This window comes from Corvus brachyrhynchos, unplaced genomic scaffold (assembly GCF_000691975.1).
Source record: "Corvus brachyrhynchos isolate BGI_N302 unplaced genomic scaffold, ASM69197v1 scaffold72, whole genome shotgun sequence".
NCBI lineage: Eukaryota > Metazoa > Chordata > Aves > Passeriformes > Corvidae > Corvus > Corvus brachyrhynchos.
Window position 1 is genome coordinate 1,692,498 of NW_008236763.1, and position 19,459 is coordinate 1,711,956.

At 49.4% G+C, this 19,459-nt stretch overlaps 1 protein-coding gene across 7 annotated transcripts; it reads right to left on the reverse strand.

Moving 5' to 3' along the window:
* Window positions 1-2,779: 2,779 nt before the first annotated feature.
* On the reverse strand, window positions 2,780-19,459 carry USP49 (ubiquitin specific peptidase 49). Of its 7 annotated transcripts, none has more exons than XM_017727234.1 (9): window positions 18,746-19,457; window positions 18,122-18,610; window positions 17,809-18,019; window positions 15,528-15,664; window positions 12,240-13,626; window positions 9,735-9,939; window positions 7,492-7,600; window positions 6,279-6,484; window positions 2,780-5,190 (listed from the first exon to the last, which is right to left on the reverse strand). In XM_017727234.1, exons 5-9 carry the CDS (start codon window positions 13,596-13,598, stop codon window positions 5,000-5,002), a joined length of 2,070 nt encoding a protein of 689 aa, XP_017582723.1. In that variant the 5' UTR covers window positions 13,599-13,626; window positions 15,528-15,664; window positions 17,809-18,019; window positions 18,122-18,610; window positions 18,746-19,457; the 3' UTR covers window positions 2,780-4,999. The 7 variants fall into 7 exon arrangements, with proteins under 7 accessions (XP_017582723.1, XP_017582726.1, XP_017582725.1 ...); XM_017727237.1 differs by having other exon boundaries at window positions 17,809-17,878; window positions 17,961-18,019; window positions 18,329-19,457; XM_017727236.1 differs by having other exon boundaries at window positions 17,809-17,878; window positions 17,961-18,019; window positions 18,122-19,457.

Below are 19,459 nucleotides of genomic sequence, written 5' to 3' on the forward strand. Positions count from 1 at the left end.
TTCCTCATGGAAAGGGCGGACAGGCCTTGGCAGGGGCTGCCCAGGGGGGTTTGGAGTGCCCATCCCTGGAGGTGCCACCTGGAGGTGGCACTGAGGGCTCTGGGCTGGGCACAAGGTGGGGATCAGGCACAGCTTGGACTCGGATGAACTTCCCCAAGGTCTTTTCCAACCTCAATGATTTTGGGATTTTATGATTGCAGGAACCTGCTGGTGAACCTGGGGCTGTTCGCTGCCGGGGTCTGGGTCGCCCGGAACCTGACGGACATCGACCTGATGGCCCCACAGCCCGTCCCATAGCAGCGGTCAGTCCTGGCGTGAGGGCACTGAGGGGCTGGGAGGCTCCATGGGGTGGGATTGTGGAATGTCCCAAGTTGGAAGGGACCCACAGGGATCAAATCCAACCCCTGGCCCTGCACAGACACCCCAAAACCCCCCCCTGGGCATCCCTGGCAGCGCTGTCCCAACACTCCTGGAGCTCTGGCAGCCTCGGGGCCGTGCCCATTCCCTGGGGAGCCTGGGCAGTGCCCAGAACCCTCTGGGGAAGAACCTTTCCCTGATACCCAACCTAAATCCCCCTGGCACAGCTCCAGCCGTTCCCTGGGTGCTGTCCCTGCTCACCAGAGTTCGGAGGGACTCCAAATTATGGAATATCCCCTCAGGAGGAGCTGCAGCCCCCTGAGGCCTCGAGGCTGAACAAACCCCCCCAAACTCATCCTGACCCGCCCCAGGTGACACAAATCAGGGCTGAGCCCAACCCAGGGGCCCCAAACCCCACAGGAAACCCCTCTTTACAGAGGGTTTTGAAGCTGCCCCGTGGCAGAACCACCTCCCCTGATGGTGTTGAATCCCTGTCCCAGGAAGGAGCCGGAGCTGCCGGGAGCAGAGCTCGCCCTCCCGCCAGGACCGGAGCCGTGGGGCTGCTCTGATCCCGCCTGTCCTGCCTGGAGCAGTGACAAGGACAGAAGGTTGAATGCTGAGAGGGAGAATCGGTTTCCCACTTGTTCCTTCGGGAATTGTTTCCTCGAGGACGTGCACGGAATTTCCTCCTGGACCCCCCGCCCCCAGATGTTTATTAAAGTTTATGGAATAACAACAGGACCCGCTGGGAATTCTGGTTTTTGTTGTTGTTTTTTTTTTTTTTTTTTAATAAGAAACTTCAGCTTACAAAAACAAGGTGTAAAAAGAGTAAAGATTTACAAAAAAAATCATAAAAACATGATTTATATTTCACACCCGAGAGCCAGAGGGACGAGCCCAGCCCCTGGGACCCATCAGCTGCTGCTGCCAGGGAAAATCCAGACTGGGATGAGCCCGGGGGAAACTCCAACCATGGAGTTTTCCTGGGAAATGTCTGTGTAAAGCTGGGATAGGTGAAGGAATGATGGCTGTGGTGGGAGGAGAAGCCTTTGGGTGTTGCATAGCATTGAGTGCCCCGGGCTGAGCTGTCACAGGGCAGCTCTGGGGGACAGCGGGAGCCCCAGGGGGGAGTTGTGGCTGTGATTTACTCACAGGTTACACCCCAGCTCCTCCAAGGTGCTGTGGAGGAGCAGGAGCAGCTCCCAGCCCCGAGCTCTGGCAGTGGGATTCAGAATGGCTTCACATTCTTTGGACATTTTCACAGGAGTTTGAGTTTGGGACATTCTCCTGAAGCAGCTGCCCCTCAGCTTTGGGGACAGAACTGCCGCTCGTGTGCCCCCCTCCCTCACAAAAAACCCTCACTCTACTCCCCATAAAAATCCTTAAAAATGCTGTTTTCAAAGCTGGTGTTGGAACCTCCTGTAAGGAAACTGAAATTGCCTTTGAAGTCGGGATAATGGCAGTTATGCAGACACAGTTTCTGCGGGAAAAGGGGATTAATTAGGACGTTTCAGGCCCTTTAGAGTTAATCTCAGTTTTAATTTGCTCCCACTAATCCCCCCCCAGCCGTGGGTCAGGCTGGGGCCAGGCCATGCCATGGATCCAGGAGGTGATTTGGAGGTGTTGGGAACAAACCTGGCTGCAAGAAAAGCTGGTGAGGAGCCAGCTGGACAGAGCCAGGAATAGCCAGGAATGATGGAATATCCCGAGCTGGAAGGGACCCACAAGGATCATCCCTCAGGAGGAGCCCAGTGAGTTCTCCTCCTCCTCCTCTCCATCTGAACAAGCCAAGTGCCCTCACCCCCGCTCCTCAAGGCCCTTCATTTGTAGCCTTTAATTAATTAATTGGATTCTCTTGTCACTTGCTGCCACCTGGGAATGTCCTTGAGGAGGATACTCAGGCCTGGCACCCTCAGTGACATCAGGAGTGAACTTGGAGCAGAAATCTGAGGCTGTTCTGACTTAAAACCGCTGAAAAACGCAGAGAAATCTGATTTAGAACGGCTGAAAAAACTCCAGAAAAATGGGAGTTTGTGGAATCCACCCCAACCTCCAGGCCTGGCTCTTCTATCCCAAGGAATCACATCCTTCCTGTTTGCCAGGGGATTCCACAACGAAGGGAAAACTCCTCTCCTGCCCAACATCTCCCTGCCAGGAGCCTGGAATTTAGGCTGGGATTAACTTTTTTTTTTCTAAGTGCTGCAGATCAGCTTTAGCTCTGACTCACTGAGTTCTCCACAGGCAGCAGAATCCTGCCCATCCTGCATGGAAAAGCAGCTTTGTAAGGAAAGGTTTTACTGGGAATTCATCCTCGTTCCCTCCCCGGATGGAAAGCTGGGGCTCGAGTTTGGGAGCAGCCTAAAGGCACCCCCAGAAATCAATCAACAATCATTAACTGGATGTGGAATTCATGCGGATTTTGATGATTTAAATTCAGGAATTGAGAGGGTTTTAGGATGCCCCAGGATCCAGCTGCAATAAATGGAGCAGTGTTGGGGTGACAGACACCAAAAATCCATGGAAGTGCTGCTCAGGAAGCTGCCAGGCTCACAGGGAATCCTGCAAACACATTCACTCCATGTACAGTTAGTGATTATTAATCGATTTTTGGGGGTGCCCAGGATTATTAATTGATTTTTGGGGTTTTTTTTTCCCCCATTTCTAAACCAGGAATTAACATCAGGGTTGGGACAGAAATGATTCCCATCCTAAAAAACCCCACTGGAATTTTTCCTCCTTGATCTGACAGATTTCCAGGCCAGGCAAGGCTTGGATGTTGTAAAAAAAAAACCCTAAAAATCCAAATTTAATTCACCTTTGAGGCAGTAAATTCCGAGACATTCGTAAGGAATCCTGCCAGATCCTGCTGCATTTAGGGAACCAAAACCAAACCTTTTTTATCAGCGCTGTTGCAAACGAAAAAACAGGAGAATATGACCCCAAAATGATATTTAATTGTTAAAAAAGACATTTATTTTAGGCTCAGAAGGCAGCATCTTGGTGGGAATATGGGAAATGGGAATTTTTAGGGGGACAGGAGACCTCGTGTGACTTTGCCCAGGGACAGGAGGTTCAAAATCCCAGAAAAGAGTGGGATTTGGGAGCCTTTCCCCCACAACAACCAAGGTTGGCAGCTTGTGTTTATCTGACAGGACAAAGGGAGGAAAAAAAGGGAGGAGGAGAAAAACTTTGAGAACTTCCCTGCCTGGAAATGGAACTTTTTATTTTTTTTATTTTTTTCCTTTTTTTTTAAAAACCCTCCTATTTTAGGTTATTTCACCTGTAACCACTTAAAAAAATAACCCAGATGAACAGACATCAGGTCTAATATTCAGATTAAAACGTGAAATGTGAACAGCCAAGCCCCAAAACTACAAAAACCACACCTGAGGTGCAACTGTAGGCTGAGAAGTGACTCTGGATAGTCCACTAAGGCTCTGTGATTCCCACAGAATTCCAAAATCAGGCTGATTTCAGAGACAAACTTTGTTTTTTTTGTTTTGTTGCTGTTGTTGTTGGGGGGTTTTTTGTAGCCTCTCCAACTCCATGTGGAATTACTTGGGATTTCACTACATTCCTTCCCCCTTGGGTGGCCCTGCAGGAATAGAGACCTCAAAGGATCTGGGCACCACCCTTGTGACCACAACAATTAAGTGACATTTTTCACTGCTTTTTCACCCCAAAAGCAGTGACAGAACCCCCCCCTCACTGTGCCATTCCCACCACCCCGTTCCCCTGAGGAAAACCAACCACGTTTGTACAAAAAGCAGGAATTTGCCTCCCCAATTCCAACTTCTGCTCCCACAGCTTTCCCAAACTCTTCCCAATCCTGGTGATGCCAGCAGAAACCTGGGCACAGGCTTTGGTTTGGCTGCCACACAGAGATGGCACACAAGGACATTTCTGGTTTTTTTTTTTTTGTGTGTGTGTGTTAAAACACATTTTTGGGGTGTTAAAACACATTTTTGGGGTGTTAAAACACATTTTTGGGGTGTTAAAACACATTTTCTCCAGAGCAGAACTGCATTAAAATCCCATTTGGAGGGAATTCAGCTGCCAGCTGAGTTCAGCCCACAGGAAGAAACCCCGGAGTGTGGCACAGCCCCAGCGCCACTGACACACAGAGCTGCTGGCAAAGCTTCTCCCAGGGCACAGAAATCGGTGTCAGGGGGGCAGCAGAGGGAAGGATTGAGGAGAATTGAAACCTTTCTCCAGCAGGAAGAGCTCTGGGAGCAGCCAGCTCCTTCCCAGGGACTGGGATTCACCTGGCAAGGCTGGCCACTCGAGGGGAGGGTACTGTACCTGCTCCTCTTGGAGTTGGATCGGGATTTTTAGGGATTGAAGGGTGTTGGAGGCAGGTGGATTCTCCTGTTTCCTGCTTGTGCTCATTCCTCTTTGACAGGGGATGAATGAAAAGCATCAAACTTCCTAATTTCGTTGGTGGTTTTTTTTTGGGGGGAGGAGCCAACAAGACACTTGAAAGCCAAGATTCTGCCAACAACCAGAACCAGCTCCAGAGGCTTTCCCAGACAAACATCCTGCTCTGAGCCCATTCCTGCAGCCAGTGGGTTTTCCCCACCAACAGGGGGTAGATGAACACCAATGGTTCCCAAAAGAAGCTGGGAGTGTCCCCCCCTCCCCATCATGGGAATGTCAGTCTTCTGTCCTTGTCACTGGTTTTGGGTGGCACCTGAGCTTGGAGTTGTTTTTCTGAGATTTCTGCTTTGTCCTGCACTGTTCTCTGAGTGTAGAAGAGGATGTAGGCCTGGGTCTTGCACACCTCCTCCACGCTACATACATTCAGTTTGGAGTCATTGCAGTGCACCCAAAAACCTGGGAAACAAAAGGAAAAAGAGGCTCTTAGCTGAGGCAGGATCCCTTTGGATTTTGGAACTGCTCACAGGAAACATCCACAGGAGAAAAGGCACCTCTGGCTTTTCCTCTAACCTGGCAAATGTTTTTAATATATGTATTTTTTTTTTTTTCTGGTGCTTTAGAAATAGCAAATCTTCATTTAATCAGCCCCAAAAGCTCAATTAGGCAGACAAAAAAAATTCCCTGGGGCCAGGCAATTTGTCCCTGCTCGTGCAGCCAGGAGGCAGAGTCAATCCCGATCCAGCTGCTGGGATCTCACAGCCAGCCCCCTGCGGATGTTATTCATGAATAGTTCCTGTCCAGCCTCAAAACACTTTCTGTTCATCTCCTCATCCCAAGGATCCTGGAGCAGCTCCACGGAGTGCCTCTGCCTGGCAGAATGGAGCATTCATGCTGCTCCCAGCCAGCAGGAAAAGGCTCCCCAACAACCCCCACCCACACCCAAAGAAAAAAACCAGAAACGACAAAAAATATTAAAAAACAGCAATACACTGAGGGGGGGGGGGTGGAGACAAAACTACTCAAGGGCAGGGAGGGGATTCCAAGTGATGCCTTAGGTTTGAACTTTGATATTTTTCCAGGAGTTTCCTGCAGCCTGTTCACTGCTGGGCACACATAACAAAGCCTCTCCGGGCCCGCTCTCCCAGGACACCCAGACCATCCTAGGCCCAAAAAATACAAACCAAAAGCCTCTAAAGTGGGGGCAAGCTTGGGGAAATGACCTCATTAAGTGAAGCTTTAATTGGAGAATTGATGCTGCTATGCAAATGAACCAAACCTATAAAAGGGTGACCTGTAAAAGGGTGAAGAACTCGTGACCTGGAGTCCATCTCGGGGTCCACCTCGGGGTCCACCTCGGGGTCCATCTCGGCAGTAGCCTCAGGCTCCCCACGGGGTACCTTTGAAGGCCTTTCAAATGAATACCTACCTTTATTCCCTTATTCTTGTCTAGTCTCTGTTTTTAGGTGGCCTCTCAAGGCATCACAAGGAATCCTGAGGGAGGGAAGAGGAGTGGGTTGGGATTTCCCCGTCCCCAGCACACGCACCTCCCTCCGTGTTGTAGCAATAGGCTGTGTAGTGTCCTGAGCCAAACCCCTTCCCGTGATGCATCACCACAGCCGAGAGGTCATAGACAAAGGTCTCTGTGGCAAGGGAGGACAGAGAGTCCCTGCAGCAGTAAGGTTCCATGTTTAATACCTGCTCAAAGAGGACATGGACCCCGATCTTCTCGCGGTGATTGCGCTCAGACCACCTGCGAACACAAAGAGCACGCTCGGCATCTGCTCGGGGCCCTGGGTGGCACTAAATCCTGGGTTTTCAGCCCAAAATCCCCTGCAGCCACCCCTCACACAGAGCTCCTGCTGCTGTTCGGGGTGCTGGTTGTACATGGGGTCTCCTGACTTTGAGGGGTTTTGTTTTAGGTGGGATCTCCTGATAATTTTTTTTGGTTTAGATGGGATCTCCCTGTGCCATTGATGATTCTTGGTTTAGGTCGGGTCTCCTTCTGTCACTGATGACTTTTATTTGAGGTGGGGTCTCCTGCTATTGGTGATTTTTATTTGAGGTGGAGTCTCCTTCTATTGATGATTTCTATTTGAGGTGGGGTCTCCTTCTATTGGTGATTTTTATTTGAGGTGGGGTCTCCTGCTATTGATGATTTCTATTTGAGGTGGGGTCTTCTCCTGCTATTGGTGATTTTTATTTGAGGTGGGGTCTCCTGCTATTGGTGATTTTTATTTGAGGTGGGGTCTTCTCCTGCTATTGGTGATTTTTATTTTAGGTGAGGTCTCCTTCTGCCATTGATAATTTTTGTTCTAGTCGGGATACTGTAGAGCCAGATTTCTCCTGTGACCACCTTTAAAATGCTCATTTCTACCAATGAAACCCCCCCATATCCAGCCTAACCACTTTAGAAACTTGTTTTAATATTTTGAGCTTTTTCTGCTTTTTATTCAGCAGGTAAACACCCAATATTGGCATTTAACCCTCGGTCTCCCACCTTCAACAAATCTTTCACTCAACTTATTGACTTCTCCTCCCAAGCCACCTGAAAACTCGAGTAAAACTCAAGGAAATTAAGGATTAATATGCACAAAATCTTAAATTGTGGCAGAAAACACCCTGCAAACAGGCAGCATGAGGGGGGTTCACAAAGCTGATGGCTCAGAAGTTACACAGCTGCCTTTGGCAGGAATTGAGGGAAGTTAAAGGCCCACTTTTGGTCACTTTTTCCCCAAAAATCAGGGCCCAGTGGCTCACCTGAAGCGTTTAAGGTGCAGCCGGAGGACCTGAGGTAGTCTGTAGATCAGCAACTGCTTTTTAGCTTCGCTCAGAACAAGAGGTTTAGGAGAAGACTTTCGCCGTTTGCCTGCCAAAAAAAAAACCAACCAACCCCAAAACCCCCAAGGCAAAGATTATTAGGATCCAATTCATTCCCCAAAGACAAAAACCAGCACAGGGTGAACTCTTTTATTCCAGCACAGGGATGGCCACAGGAATAACCATTTCTGAATCCCTCCAGAGAGCAGGAACTTCTGGGGGGATCAAAACTCTCCCTTTCTCCTCAGCACACAAACATTTGTCACCTGTGAGCTGTTCCTGCTGGAAAAACACCAGGAATACTGAGCCAGAGCTCAGGCCAAAGATAATCCTGGGCTGCAGCAGTTCCAGCAGGTGAATTCCAGCACACAAATATTCGATGTTTTATTCTCTCTGCTGCTTTGAGCTTCTCACAGAAGCTTTTAGTAGCAGGTTCCAGCAGCTCGAGAGGATTAAAAGAAGGCACAAAATGCAACAGCAAAGCTGGAAAAGAGGGAGAATTCCTCCCTCCTCTTCCCAGGAAAGACAGGTGGCTGCCAGAGCTCCCAGTCAGGACTGTAGCTGTTAATTGGATTTGTGCCCCTCAGTGCAGCCCCAGCTCAGAGCAGATGGGGGCTGCTCCTGCAGCAGGTCTGCCACGCAGTGCCCCAACTGCTCCTGGCACTTGGGGCCTTTTCCCTGACTTTTTCCAGCTGGAAAACGCTCCCTCAGCCATTTAGAATTCCTCAGCCATTCACAATCCCTTAAAAGCCATTTAATTCTGAAGTAGCCATTAAAATTCATTTCTTTTTTTTTTTCCCCCTCCCAAAGAAATCAAAGCAAACCGAGTTAAGATGAAGCTGAACTCGCACAATTTGTGGATCAGGATTGATTCCAGGCATATCTGGCTCTGTTCCAAGCACATCTAGTCAGGGATTATTTCCCAACACTCTGGGAAGATGTTTGGTAACAGATTTGCCATTTGATGGAGAACAGATCCCTGCAAATATTTGCTGCTCCAGCTGCTCGGTTGCCACTCAAACCATGGGCATTTTCCTCCTGAGGGAATCAACATTTGCCATAAAAACCTGCATGGGGAAGTATTCCAATTCCAAGGAATTTCAATCCTGTGTGAGGATATAAAGGGATTTTCAGGGATAAAAGGACTTTTCACTCCGAGCTGCTGCAGGAAAGGAGGAATCACTTTCTGGCTGAGCACAGCAAACACCTCCCAGGTGATGGTAACACATTCCCAGGGTATTCCCAGCTCTGTGCTTCCAGAGAAAATGCCCACGGAGAGTTCAAACTCCCACCTGGCACCTTGGGAACTCTGATTCCTGGCTCAGGGATTCACTGAAGAACAGGCAGCACAGAGGTGATGTGTGAGAAAAGCTTTCCTGCCACGCAGAGATGAGCAAAGTTCCTTCTTTTGCCTTGAAATCCAAAAAATTCTCACCCCCAGAATTTTTGAAGTCCTCTCCAACACAAGGGAGAGCAACTCTGAACATGCTCGGGTTAAACCTGTGGGGAATTGTGCTGCTGGGTGCCAGAGGTGAGAGAATGTGGCAGATGGAAAAATGACATGGCAGGGGCAAAAAATGGCCCAGCAGAGGCAAAAATGACAAGGCAGGGGCAAAAAATGACATTTCAGACTGAAAAATGATATGGCAGAGCCAAAAAGTGACATTTCAGATCAAAAAATGTCACGGCACAGCCAAAAAATGACATTTCAGATCAAAAAATGACACAGCACAGCCAAAAAATGGCCCATCAGAGCCAAAAATGACAAGGCAGGGGCAAAAGATGACATTTCAGATCGAAAAATGACACGGCACAGCCAAAAAATGGCCCATCAGATGCAAAAAATGACACGGCAGAGCCAAAAAAAGACATTTCAGATCGAAAAATAACACGGCAGAGCCAAAAAATGGCCCATCAGATGCAAAAAATGACACGGCAGAGCCAAAAAAAGACATTTCAGATCGAAAAATAACACGGCAGAGCCAAAAAATGGCCCATCAGAGCCAAAAAATGCCACATCAGAACCCAACCGGAGCCCAAAGGAGCCGAAGCCACGAACAGGAGGAACCCAACCAGCAGCAGCAGGCAGGAAAAGGAGATTTCCCCACCCTTGCAGGCCCCAATCCGTGTCTCCAGGCACGCAGGAGGTGCTCCCTGGCAGGGCACAGTCCCAGCCCACTCACTGTTGCACTGGTCACAGGCGTAGATCCTCCCCTCCAGGGCCTCGGTCTCGGTGAATTTGGCCAGCATCTCGGTCAGCATGCACTCAGCCTGCTGCACTGGGACAAGCCCCTTCTCCAGCGAGTGGTAGCGCTCCGGGAATTCCAGGGAAAGGTCCCAGAAGGGCTCCACGGTGTTGGATTTGTAGTTGCACGTCCTGCAGGTGACCTGCGGGGGGAGGACAGGGACACGCAGCTGATGGAGCTGGGACAGAGGGAGGTGGGGCTCAAAAAAAAAAGCAGAGCAGCTCCACAGGCAAAGATCTGGAAATACTTTTTATGTCCAGTCTGAAATGATTTCAATTCCTTTCTCGTTTTTTCAAAGAAAAATCCTTCACTGTTACGGGATTTATTTCCTTCCTCAGACAAACAGAAGAAACACCAGCTCACAGATGGGCAAAGGCACCTGGGATCTGGTTTCTGCTACAAAAAGTCAGCGTTTTTCATCCAACCTTCCTTCCACAGTCTCTTTTCTTTCCCTGAATATTCAGAGTGTCCAATTCCTTTAATGATTTGTCTGCTATGTAAAAATTATTCATGGAAGGAGCCCGAAAGGACCAATTTTAGGTGTGCTGGTTTTCTTATGTCACCCCAGTGCATCGTAAATAACAGCAGGAAAAGTTTTCATGGAATTACTGAGGTTGGAAAAGCCCTCCAGGGTCATCAACCTGTGCCCGATCCCCACCCTGAGCACTCAGTGCCACGTCCAGGTGGCACCTCCAGGGATGGGCACTCCAAACCTCCCTGGGCAGCCCTTTCCAACCCTTTCCATGAGGAAATCCCTGCTGATCTCCACCCTGAGCCTCCCCTGGCCCAGCCTGAGGCCGTTCCCTCTCCTCCTGCCCCTGTTCCCTGGGATAAGATCCCAAATCCCCCCCAGCTGCCCCCTCCTGTCAGGGAGAAACACACAGAGAAACAGAAACACAATCAGAAAAACACACACACAAAACCCACACAGAAACACAGAGAAACACACACAAAACCACACAAACGCACAGAAACACAACAGCACACACAAACACAGAAATCCTCCCAAATCCCTCAGGACTTCTCCAGGCCCTTCCCAGCTCCCTCAGGGTTTCCTCAGACCCTTCCCAGCTCCCTCAGGATTTCTCCAGGCCCTTCCCAGCTCCCTCAGGACTTCTCCAGGCCCTTCCCAGCTCCCTCAGGGCTCCTCCAGCCTCTCCAGTTAAACTCTGAGGCAAACACTGACCACAAGAGGAGCCAGCAGACAGGAAAGGAGCTCAGTGCACTAAAGGGGGTTTGAAACTCAACGCAGCACTTGCACACCAGGGTTCCAGGAGCACAATAAACAGCTCAGGAGTTATTTATAGCGGATTTCAGCAGCAGATAAATTCCACTGATTTGTATCTTCGCACCACAACAGGGTCTGACCCAAGCACAACGCACCAGCCAAGGGCTGAGAGACACAACTGAGCACAGAACGTGGAGGAGCCCAGGAGAAATTAAGAGTGGAAATGATTCAAACGAACCTGAGCTCTGCTCTCTGTGACAGCAGCCAGGGAACGGCTGGAGCTGTGCCAGGGGGATTTAGGTTGGATAATGGGAAAGGTTCTTCCCCCAGAGGGTGCTGGGCACTGCCCAGGGGGGAATTTTGGGGTGTCTGTGCAGGGCCAGGGGTTGGATTTGATCCCTGTGGGTCCCTTCCAGCTCAGGTTATTCTATAATTACATGAAGCACAACTTCAGACATCCTTTCCCTGAAAGCCAAAAGCTTTAAGTGGAAAAATCCACCTTTTAATCTCTCCAACATGCACCAAGTCCTAAGGAATGCTGAGCTCAGTGGCTCAGGGAAGGGCGACAGAAATTGTCCTGACAACACACAGAGAGCACAGTTCATGTCTGATCTGGCAAACCACCAGTTCTGCTCCCGTTTCATGTCTCCTGGAAAGCAAAGGGAGCTGGGACTTTCAAAATGCCTGGGGGATTTTGGGACTCTGGGGCTCTTCCTTGTGGGGAATGACACATTTCCAACAAGGAACAGCACAGGAAAAAGAGACCAAACAGCACCACAGGCGCTTTCACCTCCCACACAAACCTCTGTTAAGAACATTCAGTGTCTTTTGTGCTGGCAAAAAAAAAAATTGTCACAAAGAGCTTGTCCTTTAAAGCACCAGAGGTGCCTCATCGTGTTCTTCCCAGGCACAGAAACACCACCAGAAAGGGGCAAAAGGAATGCAAAGGCACCTTAAAAACACATTCAAACCTTAAAACCAAGAGCTCAGGATTTCTGTACTTGTGCAGGTTTCATCCTCAAGTGGCAGAATTGGGGTGAATTTGTGATAAATGCGACAAGGATGGAAATGATGGCACCTGCACAGCAACCCAAGGGTTTTTTTCCTTGGGAATTGCTCCTAAGCCACTCCTTGATGGGATCCTCAACACACGGAGCCTTTGCTCCTCGGTGGGAACGGCTCCAACCGATCCCCGTGGAAAAGCAATTCCATACCTGGCTCAGCAACTGCCCATGGAAAATGGTGTTGACCACCTTGAGGACCTGCTTGGTGAGCTTCCTCTGTGAGAAGGGGATGAGGATCCTGCGCTTGGTCCCCTCGGACTCCAGCTCCTGCTGGACCTTGTCCAGCAGCTCGCAGAGGAATTCCTGAGCGTCCTGCTGGTCGTAGCCGCGGAAGGCGGGGATCAGGCTCCACACGGAGTGCAGCATGGCAAAGGGGGACACCAGGGCCCACTTGCCAGACCACATCACTCTGAAGAGGGTGTGCAGCTCGTGGCACAGGGAGATGTGCTTCGAGCTCGGCTCCTTGGGCTGGATCAGTTCTAAACTCCGGCTTATGGAGGAGCCCCCGTTTAAGCCAGCTGGCGAGCTCTGCGTGCCAGACGATCCCACCTTGTCAGGCTTCCCTGGCTCGTTTGCAGCAGCGCCATTTGCCAGTTTGCCAGGCATCCTGGCCCTCCCGTTCACAGTTTTAGCTAAAAGTTCTTCCGTTTCACAGAGATCAAGAGTCAAGAAACATTCTCGGAACTTCTGGAGGTGGCTGAGCACCTGCAGGATGGAGTTCATGTAACAAGTGTTGCCCAGGTTCCTCAGCCCCGTCACCCCGGGCGTCATCAGGGGCTGCCGCCGGATGGAGTAGAACTGCTTCAATCTGCTGCTCTGCACCTGCCTTGAGGTAGGGGAAGCGGTGGCCACCTCCCTGAATTTCCTTGGGATCAAGCTCTCCCTGTGCACGTGGGACAGCAGCCTGGCGCTCTTCCTCGGCGGGGGGTTCGCCAGCTCCTCCAGGAGCCGCCTCTTCACCTCCTGCCGCCGCCGCCGAGCCGCTTCCTTCTTCTTCTCCAGCTCCTCCAGCTGTTTTTTTTCCTTTAATTTCAGCTGCCCCCGGGAGCTCTTGTGGAACCAGGTGCGCAGCGCCCTCGCCAGCAGGGCCTGGCGCCGGTGCCACAGCGCCGTGAGCATCTGGGACTGGCCCTGAGGGCTCCTCCTCCACACATCCTCCGCCAGCGCCATGGAGCGCAGCGTCCTCCCGCTCCTCTGCCCCTTGATGGCCGACAGGGAGCTCCTCAGCAGCTTCAGGTCCCCCTCGGGGTTGTCGTTCAGGACGTAATCCTGGCAGAGGTAACAGAAGACGTAGAGGTCGTGCACTTCCATGGCCAAGGGGTGCCGGGTCTCCTGGAAGTGCCTCAGGGCGTGCTCCTCGATGTAGCGGCCGCAGGCCACGTGCGAGCACTTGAGGCAGGCCCAGAGCGACTCGGTGGTGTGGCAGTCCACGCAGTGCCACTTCTGCGGGTTCAGGATCGAGTGGTCCTGGGCGAGTCGTAGCCGCCCCACATGTTTGCATCTATCCATGTCTCACAGCAGGAGTCGCTGCTCTGACCTGGGGAGGCAAACAAACACAAGGAAAAGGATTTTAGAGCTGTGACGTGCGCTTGAAATCTCTTTTCTTATGATTATGGAATATCCTGACTTGGAAGGATCATCCCCTTGCACGGGACACCCCAAACTCCCCACATTTGTATCTATCCATGTCTCACAGGAGGAGTCGCTGCTCCGACCTGGGGAGGCAAAAAACACAAGGAAAAGGATCTGAAATCTCTTTGTAGGGTCATGGGGTATCTTGACTGAAAGAGGGCCAAAAGGATCATCAAATCTGACTCCTGGCCCTGAACAGGACACCCCGCATCTATCCATGTCTCACAGCAGGAGTCGCTGCTCTGACCTGGGGAGGCAAACAAACGCAAGGAAAAGGATTTTAGAGCTGTGACGTGCGCTTGAAATCTCTTTTCTTATGATTATGGAATATCCTGACTTGGAAGGATCATCAGATCTGGCTCCTGGCCCTGCATGGGACACCCCAAATTCCCCACTTTTGCATCTATCCATGTCTCATAGGAGGAGTCGCTGCTCTGACCTGGGGAGGCAAAAAACACAAGGAAAAGGATCTGAAATCTCTTTGTAGGGTCATGGGATAGCTTGACTGAAAGGGAGCCAAAAGGACCATCAGATCAGACTCCTGGCCCTGAACAGGACACCCCAAATTCCCACTATGTGCCTCAGAGTGTTCCACATCCTGACTTGGAAGGGACCCACAAGGATCATCAAATCTGGCTCCTGGCCCTGCACAGGACACCCCAAATTCCCCACTTTTACATCTATCCATGTCTCACAGGAGGAGTCGCTGCTCTGACCTGAGGAGGCAAAAAACCACAAGGAAAAGGATTTTGGAGCTGTGATTTGGATGTGAAATTTCGTTGTAGGGTCATGGGGTGTGTTGAGTTGGAATCATCAAATCTGACTCCTGGCCCTGCACGGGACACCCCAAATTCCCCACGTGTTTGCAGCTATCCACGTCTCACAGGAGCTGTCGCTGTTCTGACCTTGGGTGCCAAAAAAACACAAGGGAAAGGATTTGAGAGCCATGACATACATTTGAAATCTTGTTGTAGGGTCATGGGATATCCTGAGAGGAAGGGGGCCAAAAGGATCATCAAATCTGACTCCTGGCCCTGCACAGGACACCCCAAATTCCCACTATTTTCCCGAGAGTGTTGTCCAAACATTCCTCGAGCTCTGGGCTGCACCCACTGCCCTCCTTCTGCACCACATCCTTTTGTGCCAATCCCTCAACCAACACCATTATTTCTGCACAGGTTTTTTTAAAAGCAGCTTTTAGCTCCAGTGAAAGATCCTGAGTGGACAAGGTCTAAGGAATAAAACTCGGTCTTGTCTCCAAAGGCTGCCCCACACAGCTGCCAGCACGTCTGAAGGGCTTCATGGAGAGAAAGATGAATTCAGTCCACACACACATATCTGCTCTTCAGCTGCCCCCTTGCCATGGATACATCCAAAAGGAATTTGGGAGTGGAAAGGTGTCACCAGGACCCAGCCTGAGGTTCCCAACTCCAGGCAGAAGCCATGAAAATATCAGGTCATTGTCACAACCGGAGCGTTCATCCTCAGGCTTCACCTCCTGCCCCCGAATCCTCTGATTTCCCACAGCCTCCTGAACATTCCAGTGGGGAAAAAACCCAGCTGGGAAACAGGAATAAAGCAGGAAGACACACACACACAGAGAACACAACTGGTTTTACTCGATGATTCTTGGAAGTGTGAGGAAATCAAAGCTGGGGCGTGAGGAGGTGCAGAGAGCATTTGCTCCGTGTCCTGCATCGTTTGATGAAACATTCCCAGTGAATCCCAGCGCTGTGGATCCCTTTTTCCAGTCCCTCCAAGGCTCTGATGGCAGAGGAGGAGGTCAGACCCACACAGGCTACTCACGGAGTGGAGGTTACACATCCTTTCCTCCGCGACGCCGCGTCCCGGGCGCGGAGCAGCCCCATCTTCCCAAGGAGTGCCGGCGGATCTCGGAGAATTTAATTACTGGGAACTCCTCACTGCAAGGCAGCTTCAAAGCCCTGAAGAGAGAGAGGGAGTGTAGATACAAAAATGCTGCTAGCGAGGATTTTCTTGCTATTTTCTAAGTCCGTGAGAGACTTTTCTCTCTCACAGAAGAGGTAGCAAGGAATGTAAACAACCAAACCCCTGCAGCCTTGAAAAGTCTTGTTTACGGTATGGTAGAAAAATATTTTGACAATGGATGTTTTAGGATTTTAGCCAATGACCCCAAGGGGTGGCTGGTCCTTTGTCCAATTAGACTATGAAGAAAAAAGTCTATAAAAGAGTTTGTAAAATAATTGAATCAATCAATCTTGCTACACAAGGGAGAATATCCTGGTGATGCACAGAAACCAACCCTGGAACGCTGGAGGGGCTGGTCCAGAGCATCCTGAAGCCCTCAGAGAGAACTCATTTATTCCAGAATTCTGTGGAATTACCCCCAGAAATCCAGATTCTCAGATGCTCAGACACGTCACACACACAAGAGGCAACTCTGGAATTTCATTCTCTGCTTTCATTTTTGGTTTGGTTTTGGTCTTTTTGGGGGGTAGGCTGTAAAAATCTGCTGATCACATGTAGCCTCTTCATCGTGAGGCTTTTGTAGTGGATGACCCAACATATGGCAGAGGGAAAAAAAAATGGGAGTTAAGGGAAAAAAAAGGGAGGAAAAACGTGCCCCCTCCTGTGATCACTTGGATTTTTGGCTGCTTCGATCACTTGGTGAGAGACAGGGGGAGGAGAAGGGGGAAAGATTGGAATAAAAAATAAAAAAGCTGTGCTGAATTAAATTTCATTTCTAGGTGGTTTTTCAAACAATAAAAAGGAAGCGGTGAGGAGCTGTCAGGTGTGAACTGCAACAAAATAACAACCACAGAGGAGAGAAAAAACGAGAAAAAAACCTGCCCAGAGGTAGAAGATAGTGGAAAAAGGGATCTGTTGGAATAATCCATGAGAGACTGAATGAAGCTGGTGACACAGGGACTTGGCACACAGAATATTTGGTTAAAACATCATTTTATGAGGTGCAAAGTTTAACACTTGCCAAAGCTTTGAGGCAGGGGTCGAGCCCTCACCTGCATGGGTGGGCAGGGAGCTGGCCAGGCTAAGGAAATGTATTTTTAGTGACCACAAATGATGCAAATTTGCTTTAATTCCCATCTTTATCAGTGATATTGCTGTTAGGGATGGGCTCTCTTAGAGAAAAAAATCAAATCTCTTCAGTTCTTTCTCCTGGACTCCACCTGAAAACTCAAGTGGCCCCTTCAGCACCCAAAGAACCACGGAGGTGTTGATTTAAACCAGCTCAGGAATTCCCACATCTCCCTTGGGCTGGGCTCATTCCCTCCCAAATCCCAGGACATGGAAAGGCACTTCTGGAAACCCTGAGCTAAACAAAGGATTGATTTGGTCTCTTCTTTCCAAGTTGGAAACATCCCTTTCCCACCTTTTTCCCTCCCCGAGCTTTTTTTCTCCTCTTTCCTCTTAATTTTTCTCCTCAGGTCTGGATAGAAAAGCCGTGGAATTTTGTTTTAGGATCCTGTTTAGCCTCGGTGAGACCAAGTGGCAGAAATTCCAGCCCGCAGGAGTATAGACACTGTGGTAACATTGACAGCCTTCATTTACATAAAAGAATACTAATTATGTTGTATCATCAACATCTGTGATTCTGCTCACTGCCATATGCGACAGTGTGAGGAATTTAACCCTTGAGCCTCCCCAGCACATGAGATTTGGACTTTTGAAACGAAAAATGGGCTTTAAAGACACAATTTTCCAGGGATTCATCAAACAGCTGGTTGCTCACGGGCTCTGTGAAGTCTCAGCACACGAAATTTTCAAAAACCACAGAATTTATCCTCAATTTCCAAGGAGGAAGAGCTGCTGGGTTCAGCTGGGTACCAGGCTCCCAGGAAATCAATCCCAGAGCAGATCCAGGGCATTAAGGAATCCTGTTTGACAATGCAGGAGGCTGGGAGGAGATCAATCAGCAGCCTTTTGTCAACTGCTTTGGCTTTTCCTGTGCTGGAACAGGAGATTTCCTGCTTGGAAAAGGAAAGAGATTCCAAACACCTCTGTCAGCTGACAAAGCAGCTTTGTTATGTCTAAATCCAGTCATTCTCAGCACAAAAGCACCTTTGATGCTGCATTTGATATCCCTCACCTGGTTCTCTTTAGGCATCCACAGATAATTCCCTTGCAAATCCAAGCCCTAATTCCATGTACATCTGAAACTTGGGAAGAAATTGTGTTTCTTTTAACCCCAAACCACTTGAATGAGAGGTTTTTCCTCGAAAGTGAGGCTTCTCCACCCACCACGCTCCAGAGCTGTTCTTCACATTCAAGATTTCTCTTGCTGACTCATATTTTTGACTCTTTCCATGAAAAAAAAAAAAAAAAAAGGATTGGAATCAGCTCTCACATGTTCCAAAGGCAGCTGGAGCAGCTGCGGGTCCAGCCCTGCATCCCCCACGCACCAGAGAGCGAAATACATCCCTGGAAACGCTGGCACATGACTGAGGAGAGAAGTTTTCTTCTCTTTCCCACGTGTACACAAACAATTTGCCACCATCTCCTCCCAGGAACAGAGAGCTGCAGCTCCCAGCGGGAATGACAGGGCTGGGATTAAAGGAGAGCAGGATCAGAGTCAGAACCTGGCACGAGGTGCGGGGGGGGAAACAAACCTTGCAGAGATCACAGGGCTGGAGCTGCTTCAGAGATCCCAAATTGCTGCGGTGGATGGGATGAGCCGTGAGCAACGCCAGGATTTAAGGATGGGGAATGAGCACCTTGGATTTTAAAAGCCTTGGAAACAAACATTCAGAGCTCTGCTCTTTGCAATTATCACGTTTAACTCTTGAGTTTGCAGTTTGGTTTTTTTTCCTTCCCATAAAAGTTGATGTCATTTCAAGGAATCTCTGTAAAATTCTCCTTTCTCACCTACTTTGATCTTTTCCAGAGAAGGGCTGGGGAAGGAAAAGAGGGAGAAGGACAATACACTAAAGATGAGCAAAACTGAAATAAAATAACAGGGAATAAAAGGAAAATAGAGGTACTAGTTCAGCTAGTAACATTTTAGAGACTACTTGAAAACTTCTCACCTTGTAAATCACTTAAACACCGGGGCAAACCCCACTTTCTTTCCTTGCATGGCTCATAATCCTGGAAAAAACTCATGGCAAGATCCTCTAACAGCTCCCAGAACCAAATGCAGCAGAAACAATTTGGCTGCTGACCCCTAAAAGAGTGTTACAAGAAACCACACGAGTTCATTCTGCTCCTTTGTGCCATTGTTGCACATTTGGAACCTGATTAAAGCCATCTGCAGGCATCTGTTGACAGCAGCTACTTTCTTTTTCTAAATAAATCTGCAAGAAGCCAAAAGAACCAGTCCAGGGGCCAGGAGCGGTGCTGGATGTTCGACCTTGGAATGATGCTTCTTTTATTTGTCCAAGAGGTGATTCCAGAATAAATAAAAAGTCCAACTCCTGGAAATCATCTGCCAGGACAGGTGGGAAGCTCAGATTGAAGGATTCTTTCACTCATTCCCGCATCCCTCTCCTGGGAATGGCAGAAGTGAAGCAGGGCAGCACTGGGAACTGCTGCCACATTAAATAAAGCACATTTGCCTTTTATTTTTAATCATTTTTTTGCAGCACTGTAGGAGGAAAAAAAAAAAAAAATCCTTGGATATTCTCGGTTTCCATCCAAAGCACATAAGGAATATACAGAATTTGGTCAAATCACAGTGACAGGGCAAGGGGGATGGCTTCAAACTGGAAGAGGGAAGGTTTAGGTTGGATATTGGGAAGAAA